Source organism: Vanessa atalanta, chromosome 24 (assembly GCF_905147765.1).
Source record: "Vanessa atalanta chromosome 24, ilVanAtal1.2, whole genome shotgun sequence".
Lineage (NCBI taxonomy): Eukaryota > Metazoa > Arthropoda > Insecta > Lepidoptera > Nymphalidae > Vanessa > Vanessa atalanta.
Genome location: NC_061894.1, coordinates 8,821,696 through 8,834,073, shown reverse-complemented (window position 1 = coordinate 8,834,073; position 12,378 = coordinate 8,821,696). Strand labels below are relative to the sequence as shown.

The 12,378-nt window shown below is 31.2% G+C and overlaps 1 protein-coding gene across 1 annotated transcript in view; it reads right to left on the bottom strand.

Moving 5' to 3' along the window:
- Positions 1–12,378, bottom strand: part of LOC125073405 — a 32,199-nt gene that overhangs the window by 6,893 nt on the left and 12,928 nt on the right. Inside the window, exons 2-3 of the mRNA XM_047684223.1 lie at positions 1,382–2,488; positions 250–456 (exon numbers count right to left, since the gene is read on the bottom strand). Of these exons, the coding sequence (XP_047540179.1) occupies positions 250–456; positions 1,382–2,450 (1,276 nt within the window). The 5' untranslated portion in view covers positions 2,451–2,488. The remainder of the gene's footprint in view (positions 1–249; positions 457–1,381; positions 2,489–12,378) is intronic.

Genomic DNA, 12,378 nt, shown 5'->3' with positions numbered 1-12,378 from the left:
TGTTAAACAAGCGTTGAACTGAACTGAACGATTGGTAATTTGTATATTTTTATGTATTAGAAGGTATAATGTTAAAATTGACAGTTTATTTCTAATCATTTGATTTAAGATGTTACGTGTCTTGTATCTGTGATCGTTCTGGTTCACTTTCTCTTTAATCTGTACATCTAGGAACTACGAGATTTATTTATTTCTGGTACTAAAGAACTAATCAGTTAGTTGTATCTACCAAGACAAAAAATTACTTACCAGGATAAATCGCTTGAACTCTGTCCTTAAAAACATCGACCATCGAATTTGCAACATTTGCAACACTGGTCACGCCAGAAGCCAAGCTACCGATGAAGCCATGATCGCTGTCCAAAGAACCAATGTCCCTGGCGCCAGCCATTAGCTGGCTGAGGGGCCTACTCAAGCCCGAGGAAATAGTTTTGATTACTCCACGAGTAAATTGACCTGAAAAAACAGATCAGAATTTAAATCTCACAACTATAAGTAAAATAAATGAAATAATAGCAAGTTCATTATGAATCTGATAAAAGTACATCTATCATTTTACCCGAATTAAATCCTTATTAAAACCTAAATCTAAAATTTTTCAGTAATAAAATACGCTGATTTTACAAAATGTTAAATTACTTTTACATTTCTTTAGAGATAATTTAATACAAACGGATAAGAAAATGATTGCAATGAAACAAATAAATGTTCATCTTCAGAAAATTGTCTATATTGACGATACTTTTTAACCAAAAGGCTTTTCTCCATTTAGAAAAAAAACATGAATCACCTAATAACACCATTAAACTAGATAAAAAAATTAACTACATTAAGGATATGCATGCATTATTGTAAAAAAACAACCTCAAAACAAAACGACCGTGTGGAATATCAAAATTTAATTGAGATAAAAAAATTGTTCAAAATTTATATTCATAACATATTCAAATGTACGCAAAGCTCAAACCAGGAACTGTCGAACCAAGGTCTGCTGTAATTTGCTTTTAAGAACAAAATTAATCATAAAACCCTATTCAACTGCTATGAAAAATATATAATATTGTCGAATACTATGTGACTTTATGGATGTACAATAATATTTTTTTACTTGTTGTACGTTTAATTTAAAACAGGAAGACACGGGATTCCTTATTTCTCAGCTGGTGACCCTGTCATCATCATGGCACTTAGATTTAATACTCGTATCCTAACTATGCGTAGCTCTACACTCTAGGTACAACCCCATGAAAATTTATTGTATCGCCAAGCAGCAATACTTAATATGTTTAGTTTCTTAAGAACAGTGGTGACATCTTACCATCACATGGCCCATTTGCTCGGTGGCAATAAAACGATAAATAGCATGTTTAAATCATCATACCGATTCCTCCATTTTCTTCTCGACTCCTCAACTTCTCAGCTTCTAATAACTCACTTTGTCTTTGCATTCGTTTAAATAAATCGTATAAACCCTTGGGAACGACTCTTTCAGCTACACTTTCCACAACACTTTCAACAACACTGCCAGCGAACCCGAATATTACTGAGAGAGCATCTGTCTTGGGAGCAGGTGTAGGAACGATGTCTTTAGTGTCGTAGTAATCTTCAGGCACCTCTGTTAAATCTTCAACATCTAATTCTGTAAATATCGGGACTTCTTCATTACTATCCCTTTTATTACCTTTTCGATTTACTTTTGTATCTTGAACACTATCAGTTTTATTTAGTACTTTATTTGTTAAATTTTTAATAACTATAAAAGCTTCTGTTGAATCCTCGTCTATAGATTTTATGTCTGGATTTTCTGTAAATGATTCAAATGTATAATTCAATTGTGATTCATTAGTTATTATTTTATTTGTATTAGTTTCCGGTGTTGTTTCATTGAAATTCGTTGATCTTGTTGTCATTTCATAGAATACTGTAGTTGAATTCACATCTTCGGGTGTTTCTGTTGAAACTGGTAAAGTGACTGTTTGGTTAATTACAATAACAAATGGTACTTTTTCTGTAGATGCTAGAGGAATTACAGTTAAATCAGGTTCCGATGTACTCTCTGCGATTGTTATTAAAGAATTTTCAGTTGTACTTAGTAATTCTATAGGTATTGCACTGGGTTCTGTCGTTACTTCGGTGGTGTCATTGTATGGACTTTTAGTAGTTTGTTTTTTTGTTTCTCTGTCTTTTCCATCTTCATCTTTGTTTTGTGTATGTGTGTCTTCATCTCTCGCGATGGTGTATTTGTATGAATCTTTGTTGAAATCACTCGAATCCCACGGAAGCACTTGATATTTCTTATCATATTTGACAGAATATTCATCATCGAAGTCTATTATGTCATTATCAATATCGTTTTCATTTTTATCATTAAATTTTCGAATATCAAAAGACTTAGACAACACAACAGTAAAATAACTTAATAATATTATGGCACTAATTTCAAGCTTCATTTTTCACCGCGCGCTGTGGTACATTTTAATTGTCCCATCTGAAACAACAATATCAGCTGATGAACGAAAAAAAAAAAAAAAAAGAAAAAGGTATGTCATTGAGCTAAATGTGTAGTAGACTGTGGTGTTTCATCACTTTAATCTTGAATATCTGCAATTATTTTCAAATTATCAGCGATAATAACGAAATGATTCTCGTAATTTTTTGATTTTTTTTTAATTAGCACTTAACGTTTTTTTTTCATCTGTTATCGCATTAATAACGCATCGTTAAACAAACTGTATTGTTGCAATATTTGTTCAATGTCAGGTACCGAAAATATAGTTCATTTAAATAATTGGTTAACATTTGTACCAGAAATACGACAGAAATGAATAATTACCGTAATCTAATATTAACATAATTACATAAAAATTGTACGTAATGTCTATTTTTAAGTAAAGATTTTTATTGTAATTGTAATTTTAATAATGTCTTTGTTTAATTATATATAAATCTTTAATAAAATAAAAAGTAAAAATTATTAAGCCAATATATTTAAAAAATCTAAATTTATTTATGAAAACAATTATTTGTAAAAAAATTGATTTAACCGAAGAAAACGAATTGATTTAACCGAAGACTATATGTTCCGTCAAGCATCCATTAAATTATCATAAGGTTTTGTTATGTCTATAATTCATCTCCAGCACAGGGAAAACATTCTGTGTAAAACTATATATAACTATATATATGAACAACTGCCATCACATATCTCATCTCAATTTGTCTACAAGCCTGCGTAATGAACAGCGTGGTAAAAGATTCTTATTAGACTCTTTACAATTACGACCGGAACAATCAAAGTTCCGTCTTTTAAACTTCCGACTTACATTATATAAATCATGGAAAGTTAGAACTCATAACGAGAATATATTATAATGTTAATTCCATTGTTGAATATCAAAACATATGTTTTTAACAAAAGCACGTTTCATAATATTCCCATATGAAGTGGAACGTGAGAATAAATTACAAAATTTAGTCTCGAACAAACTTTGTCCTCGGCTTTGTTCGCATAGAAAAAAAATAAGTTTAGTAACAACCCATAAAATTTCCTTTACGGGCAAAAAGTTTTGGAGTTTATTCGACTATGATACTTTAATGATTTTTGTTGGAAGAAGTTAAACAACGCCTAATAGCTTAAATACTTTTTTGTCATCTCTTAACTTTTTCTGGTGTCTGTCAATATGTTATGTCACTTGCACTTGTTTTTAATAAACCGTTTTTAATGCTTACATTCTAAATCTTATTTTTTCTACAATTTTTATTTGTAACATGCGGGTTTGTTCACGATTATTTCCTGTTTTTCATGCAGTGGAAATCTTCAGAAAAGTTCTCGAGCCTCTAGGGATTTAGAGGGAGTATATGGGATTCCTACCCTATAAAACGAATGCCCAGATCAGAGGGATGGTGTCGATATAAAAATGCATCCTCCAGAACTGTGCTCTACTCATGACCCATCCCGATGTTTTCCTACACCAATCGATCGCGTGATGAATATAATTCACTCAAATTACGCACATGAAAGTTCAAAGATTCTTCCTCGGTTTGAATCCGCAATCGGATATCGACCACTGAGCTATTTTATATAAATATCATACAAGTTCAAATATACCTATATTGTTTATCCCAATTAATATTAAATTTACGGATTTATAATACGGACAGAAAATGCATAAGGAAGCTTTTAGTAAGCCCCAGTTAAAAGAAATATTAAATTACGAGCGGTGTTATTCGGTAAACAAAGTCGTCTATTTACAATCACTTATAAGAAGTTTTACAATCTGCCTCAAGAATTCACAGCAAACATTTTGTCATTAACAAAAATGACCGCGGGTATAAGATGGTTCCGAAATTATTTTAAGTAAACACATCGATAAATCGATATTTTATTTTCAATAGGACCACCAACAGTAGATACAATATCACATCAAAATAATATACACTTCAAAATTATCTCGGCTAATGTTCCACTATTTACTTTTACTTTACTTTTAGTTACTTTATAGTCTCACCGTGCACAATCACATTGCAGAATATGTAATAAAAATATATATATTTAATACTTTTTTTTTTAAATTATTATATAATAAATAATAATAAAACCAATAAAATATACCATAATAAGAAATGAGCACATATAAAATTCTTTATTTTTCGATTGAATTGAGGGCTATCGTGACATATGTCTTAATCTTTTACTTGATCACAAATGGTGACAATGTTAACCTCGATATGATGGAATTTTTTCCTAATTGCATTCTTGCTTGCTTACTGCTGACCAACATCTTCTAAAGATTGTTTCAAGCTCATTCAATCCTCTCTAGAATCTACGTTACGACCTTGCAAAATGACTATTCAAAAGTTCTTGTAAACACTTGGGCCTACTTGAATGAAGTATATTTTGATTGCATCACGCTGCTCCAATCCGGCCGGTACGCATAGCAATTTTATTTACATTACATTAGCAGCCTGTAAATTTCCCACTGCTAGGCTAAGGCCTTCTCTCCCTTTGAAGAGAAGTTTTGGAGCATATTCCACCACGCTTCTCCAAAGCGGGTTGGTGGAATACACATGTGACGGAATTTCGTTGAAATTTGACACATGCAGGTTTCCTCACGATGTTTTCCTTCACCGCCGAGCACGAGATGAATTATAAACACATATTAAGCACATGAAAATTCAGTGGTGCCTGCCTGGGATTAAACTCGAAATAATCGGTTAAGATGCACGCGCTCTAACCACTGGGCCATCTCGGCTCTTAATGATGAGTAGTAAACACAAATTAAACACGTGAAAAGTCAAGTGCTCTTTGTAGATTTGCCACTGAGCCATTTTGATTTTAATTTACTTTGACTTTGAATTACTCACTCAATTAGCACATACATATAACAATCTCTTATCAATTATATTGATTATATTTTTCATATATACATATATATACTATTTATGGCTGTATTTTCTATAAAGAAATATTATTATTTATTTCTTTGTGTTTGTATATCGTCCGAGCTATTGTTTAAACGTGCAAAATTGTTACCGGTAGTTGGTACCCGTAAGACAGGCTTGTCTACTGAATTTTTGTAAAAATGTTTTTTATTATTTGAATTAAACACACATTTTATTGCGACTAATATACATTAGTAATAAACGCATCCAAAACAAGTAAAGATAAAATTTTTGTCAACATTTATTGGAAATAATTATTTGTTTACAAAAACTAGTTGACCACGAAGCTCGGAATGCGAAGTGAACGGCAAAGTACTATTCCAGTAACCATGATATAACCCATATAGATTGTAACATTAATAAACGGCCGAGTCTACACGTGAAACGCTTTAAATCGACTTTCAATTAAACGAAGTTAGACGCACAAATAACACGATTCACACAAATGCAAATAAGTTATTGGTGTTTAAAGAAACAACCTTTAAATGTGCCACAGTTGAGGTCTCCTTTTGAGGAGAATTTTTGGGGTACATTCCACCACGGTGCTCCAATACACTTAGTTCCACATGTGGCTGACTTTCATCCAACTTATTCACGTTTCTCACGCTGAGCACGTGATGAATTATAAACAAAAATTAAGTACGTGAAATTTTGTAGTTAGTGCTGGGATTTGGATCCGTAATCTTCGGTTGATGATATTATATGTATAAGACCTTTTATTCACCATAAACAGAACCATCAGTCAGATCCTGATTTGTACCTGATGTTGTCAAATGATTCAATTCAAATATTTGTTAATCATTAGCAAAAATGTTTTCTTTTTTGAGGTTAAGAACAGTACGACTTGACCAAAATTTCATGAATACTAAAATGACAATCCACAAAAAGGGATACAACATTGACTTCAATAATCTCAGTAATCATAAATTAATTTTAATTTTCCTCCAAAATAACCACTAGAAGATTTGCGCCTTTTATATTGCACCTTTTATATTTCTAAGGTAGACTTCTCACGCTCAAATATTGTGAGATTTTATCAAAATATAATGAATCCTTATGTTCAATCGAAAAATATCTAAATTTATTTTATTCAAGTAGACTTATACAAGCACTTTTGAATCGTCATTTAACAAACTATTTAAAGTAAACCACAGGTTCAGAATGAAGATTCTGCCGACAAGAAACTCAGTAGTTACTCTTTTTCAACATCTAAAAATACAGCCATGTTAGTTAAATACAATGATATATGTATGTTAATTAGATATATTTAACGTTGCCATAGCTTTTAAGGTATTATAGTATTCAAAGTTTCGTCGATCTAAGTTCGTAATTGTGTCATAAAAAGTTATGACGTTCAGACGTTAGTTGACTACAATTATTGTATTTGTGTCATTAAATTAGTGGTAAATTAATTGACGTTTGTGTTGTTTTTTTTTTTAATTTATTTAAGTTCAAAGGACACACGCATTAAAGTAGCTTATCGAAATATTTTCTCAACATAACAAATCACAGATTTTTCTAACACTAAACAGTAATTCTTTGTATTTTTTTGTTCGGGTTCTAAGGGGGAGTCAGTGCAATTTAAGGGAAACAACGTCTTCAATATTCGACGAAGTTATTGATATTTGTCACAGTGCGATTCACATTTGCTCGTCTGCACGAAAGCCGATGTTTGTGTCAAGAATTACGAACACACAATTGTACTCATTCCTCCTAAAGAGCTTGATCCAATTTGATGATATTTTTTTTAGTAATTTATCTTCTCGATAAGAACTGTTTCTCATATACAGATTTTTTTTACTGAAACTCTTGTACCTGCGTATTCAAGACTTATTGAACTCATTTTCGCTAAAATATAAGATGCAATTACCAATCAAGCGAGTTATAAAAAGAGAAATTGCGATCTTAATTATACGTTTTAGTCACACCAACGATAATAATGACAGTTATACAAATGAAACAGTTTAAAGCGTTGTGGTTACAGACGACCGCAGCGAAAGTGTACACCGCAACCAGATACGAGTTCAATGACACTTCAAATTAGATCGAAACCTGAAACGCGCTATTGAAATTTTGTAAATAAATTTATATAGAGCATTACGTAATTTCTTACTTAACTATTTATTGTAATGTTTTGTTAATTATATATTTACTAGTACTGTTCGCCCAGTGGTCGCCAATGCGCCACTAAACTTGGGAACAACGCCACTAACCTTGGCGACTTGGTGAGGAATGGGTAATATTTTTAACAATGCCTTTGTCTATAGGTTGTGGTGACCACTTACCATCAGCTGGTCCACCTACCTGTATATAAATTAGTAAAAAGTAGTAATATTATCTATGTTTAAATCATGTTATGTTTGATTAGTATATAAAGTATTTGACAGTAAGCCGCAAAGATGTCGGAGTATCTATGGAGGTTGGTGGAGGCTGTTATAACCGTTAGCATATTTATTATATATATAAATATATTTATTTATTTTAAGGAAGACAAACAGTTATAAAATACACACAAAAATATCACATTACAGAAAAAAAAACCAATCAAGTCTTCACAATAAACTAGATCAAAATCATTACATAGCAGATTGATATAAATATTAATAAAAATTATATAAAAAAATTAAAATTAAATATTATTATTACAATTAATAAAAAATAACAATTGAGTTTGATTAATTAAAATTTCATAAAATGTTACCAAATTAATACTCCAGAACTGTGCTCTTCTCATGACCCATCACGATGTTTTCCTACACCAATCGATCGCGTGATGAATATAATTCACTCAAAATAAGCACATGAAAGTTCAGAGATGCTTCCTCGGTTTGAATCCGCAATCGAATATCGACCACTGAGCTATTTTATATAAATATCATACAAGTTCAAATATTGTTTATCCCAGTTAATATTATAAATACGGATTTCTTTTTGGTTTGTCTTTCTTTAAATTCTTTTTAAACAAGAAAATGCATAAGGAAGCTTTTAGTAAGCCCCAGTTAAAAGAAATATTAAATTACAAGCGGTGTTATTCGGTAAACAAAGTCGTCTATTTACAATCACTTATAAGAAGTTTTACAATCTGCCTCAAGAATTCACAGCAAACATTTTGTCATTAACAAAAATGACCGCGGGTATAAGATGGTTCCGAAATTATTTTAAGTAAACACATTGATAAATTCAAGTCTAACAAATAAATTACGCAAGCACACGAACTTAGTGTAAGTGCAGTGTTATCGATACTAATATTATAAATGCGAAAATAACTCTGTCTGTCGGTTACTCTTCCATAGCTAAATGGCTCAAACGAATTTGATGAAATTGAGTGCGATACATACATACATTAAAAGCCCATAAATTTCCCACTGCTGGGCTAAAGCCTCCTCTCCCTTTGAGGAGAAGTGGTGAACACACATGTGACAGAATTTCTTTTAAATTTTCTTTAAGGTTTCCTCAAGATGTTTTTCTTCGCCGCCGAGCACGAGATGAATTATAAACACAAATAAAGCACATGAAAATACAGTGGTGCCTGCCTGGGTTTGAACCCGCAATTATCGGTTCGCGTTCTAACCACTGTATCAATTTAGTGTGAAGCAAGGTGGAACTCTCAGGAAGGACATAAGCTATTTTTATACCTAAAACCTGACAACCAACCATAGTTTTAAAATAATTATGAAATTGGTATTAGAAGCGGCCATTTATAACTAATATATTTTATTTTCAATAGGACCACCAACAGTAGATACAATAACAATAAAAAAACATAAAAATAAAAAAATACACTTTAAAATTATCTCGGCAAATGTTCCACTATTTACTTTTAATTTATTTTTACGTTTAGCAAACGTAATATGCTACAATATGTAATAAAAATATAAATTAAACAAATAATCAATGATTATATATAAGAATTATAATACTTTTTTTTTAAATTATTATATAATAAATAATAATAAAACCAATAAAATATACCATAATAAGAAATGAGCACATATAAAATTCTTTATTTTTCGATTGAATTGAGGGCTATCGTGACATATGTCTAAATCTTTTACTTGATCACAAATGGTGACAATGTTAACCTCGATATGATGGATTTTTTCCAAATTGCATTCTTGCTTGCTTACTGCGGAACAAACATCTTCTAAAGATTCAAGCTCATTCAATCCTCTCGCTAGAATCTACGTTACGACCTTGCAAAATGACTATTCAAAAGTTCTTCTAAGCCTACTTGAATGATGTATATTTTGATTTTATGCAATAAAATTGACGCTGCTCCAATCCGGTCGGTACGCACAGCAGTATACCATTCGACACGTGAGCGATGAGAAGTAAACACAAATTAAACACCGCAAGACAGGCTTGTCAACTGATTTTTTGTAAAAATGTTTTTAATTATTTGAATTAAACACACATTTTATTGCGACTAATATACATTAGTAATTAACGCATCCAAAACAAGGAAAGATAAAATTTTTGTCAGCATTTATTGGAAATAATTATTTGTTTACAAAAACTAGTTGACCACGAAGCTCGGAATGCGAAGTGAACGGCAAAGTACTATTCCAGTAACCATGATATAACCCATATAGATTGTAACATTAATAAACGGCCGAGTCTACACGTGAAACGCTTTAAATCGACTTTCAATTAAACGAAGTTAGACGCACAAATAACACGATTCACACAAATGCAAATAAGTTATTGGTGTTTAAAGAAACAACCTTTAAATGTGCCACAGTTGAGGTCTCCTTTTGAGGAGAATTTTTGGGGTACATTCCACCACGGTGCTCCAATACACTTGGTTCCACATGTGGCTGACTTTCATCCAACTTATTCACGTTTCTCACGCTGAGCACGTGATGAATTATAAACAAAAATTAAGTACGTGAAATTTTGTAGTTAGTGCTGGGATTTGGATCCGTAATCTTCGGTTGATGATATTATATGTATAAGACCTTTTATTCACCATAAACAGAACCATCAGTCAGATCCTGATTTGTACCTGATGTTGTCAAATGATTCAATTCAAATATTTGTTAATCATTAGGAAAAATGTTTTCTTTTTTGAGGTTAAGAACAGTACGACTTGACCCAAATTTCATGAATACTAAAATGTCAATCCACAAAAAGGGATACAACATTGACTTCAGTAATCTCAGTAATCATAAATTAATTTTAATTTTCCTCCAAAATAACCACTAGAAGATTTGCGCCTTTTATATTGCACCTTTTATATTTCTAAGGTAGACTTATCACGCTCAAATATTGTGAGATTTTATCAAAATATAATTAATCCTTATGTTCAATCGAAAAATATCTAAATTTATTTTATTCAAGTAGACTTATACAAGCACTTTTGAATCGTCATTTAACAAACTATTTAAAGTAAACCACAGGTTCAGAATGAAGATTCTGCCGACAAGAAACTCAGTAGTTACTCTTTTTCAACATCTAAAAATACAGCCATGTTAGTTAAATACAATGATATATGTATGTTAATTAGATATATTTAACGTTGCCATAGCTTTTAAGGTATTATAGTATTCAAAGTTTCGTCGATCTAAGTTCGTAATTGTGTCATAAAAAGTTATGACGTTCAGACGTTAGTTGACTACAATTATTGTATTTGTGTCATTAAATTTGTGGCAAATTAATTGACGTTTGTTTTGTTTTTTTTTTTTTTTTAATTCATTTAAGTGCAAAGGACACACGCATTAAAGTAGCTTATCGAAATATTTTCTCAACATTACAAATCACAGATTTTTCTAACACTAAACAGTAATTCTTTGTATTTTTATGTTCGGGTTCTAAGGGGGAGTCAGTGCAATTTAAGGGAAACAACGTCTTCAATATTCGACGAAGTTATTGATATTTGTCAAAGTGCGATTCACATTTGCTCGTCTGCACGAAAGCCGATGTTTGTGTCAAGAATTACGAACACACAATTGTACTCATTCCTTCTAAAGAGCTCGATCCAATTTGATGATATTTTTTTTAGTAATTAGTCTTCTCGATAAGAACTGTTTCTCATATACAGATTTTTTTTACTGAAACTCCTGTACCTGCGTATTCAAGACTTATTGAACTCATTTTCGCTAAAATATAAGATGCAATTACCAATCAAGCGAGCTATAAAAAGAGAAATTGCGATCTTAATTATACGTTTTAGTCACACCAACGATAATAATGACAGTTATACAAATGAAACAGTTTAAAGCGTTGTGGTTACAGACGACCGCAGCGAAAGTGTACACCGCAACCAGATACGAGTTCAATGACACTTCAAATTAGATCGAAACCTGAAACGCGCTATTGAAATTTTGTAAATAAATTTATATAGAGCATTACGTAATTTCTTACTTAACTATTTATTGTAATGTTTTGTTAATTATATATTTACTAGTACTGTTCGCCCAGTGGTCGCCAATGCGCCACTAAACTTGGGAACAACGCCACTAACCTTGGCGACTTGGTGAGGAATGGGTAATATTTTTAACAATGCCTTTGTCTATAGGTTGTGGTGACCACTTACCATCAGCTGGTCCACCTACCTGTATATAAATTAGTAAAAAGTAGTAATATTATCTATGTTTAAATCATGTTATGTTTGATTAGTATATAAAGTATTTGACAGTAAGCCGCAAAGATGTCGGAGTATCTATGGAGGTTGGTGGAGGCTGTTATAACCGTTAGCATATTTATTATATATATAAATATATTTATTTATTTTAAGGAAGACAAACAGTTATAAAATACACACAAAAATATCACATTACAGAAAAAAAAACCAATCAAGTCTTCACAATAAACTAGATCAAAATCATTACATAGCAGATTGATATAAATATTAATAAAAATTATATAAAAAAATTAAAATTAAATATTATTATTACAATTAATAAAAAATAACAATTGAGTTTGATTAATTAAAAT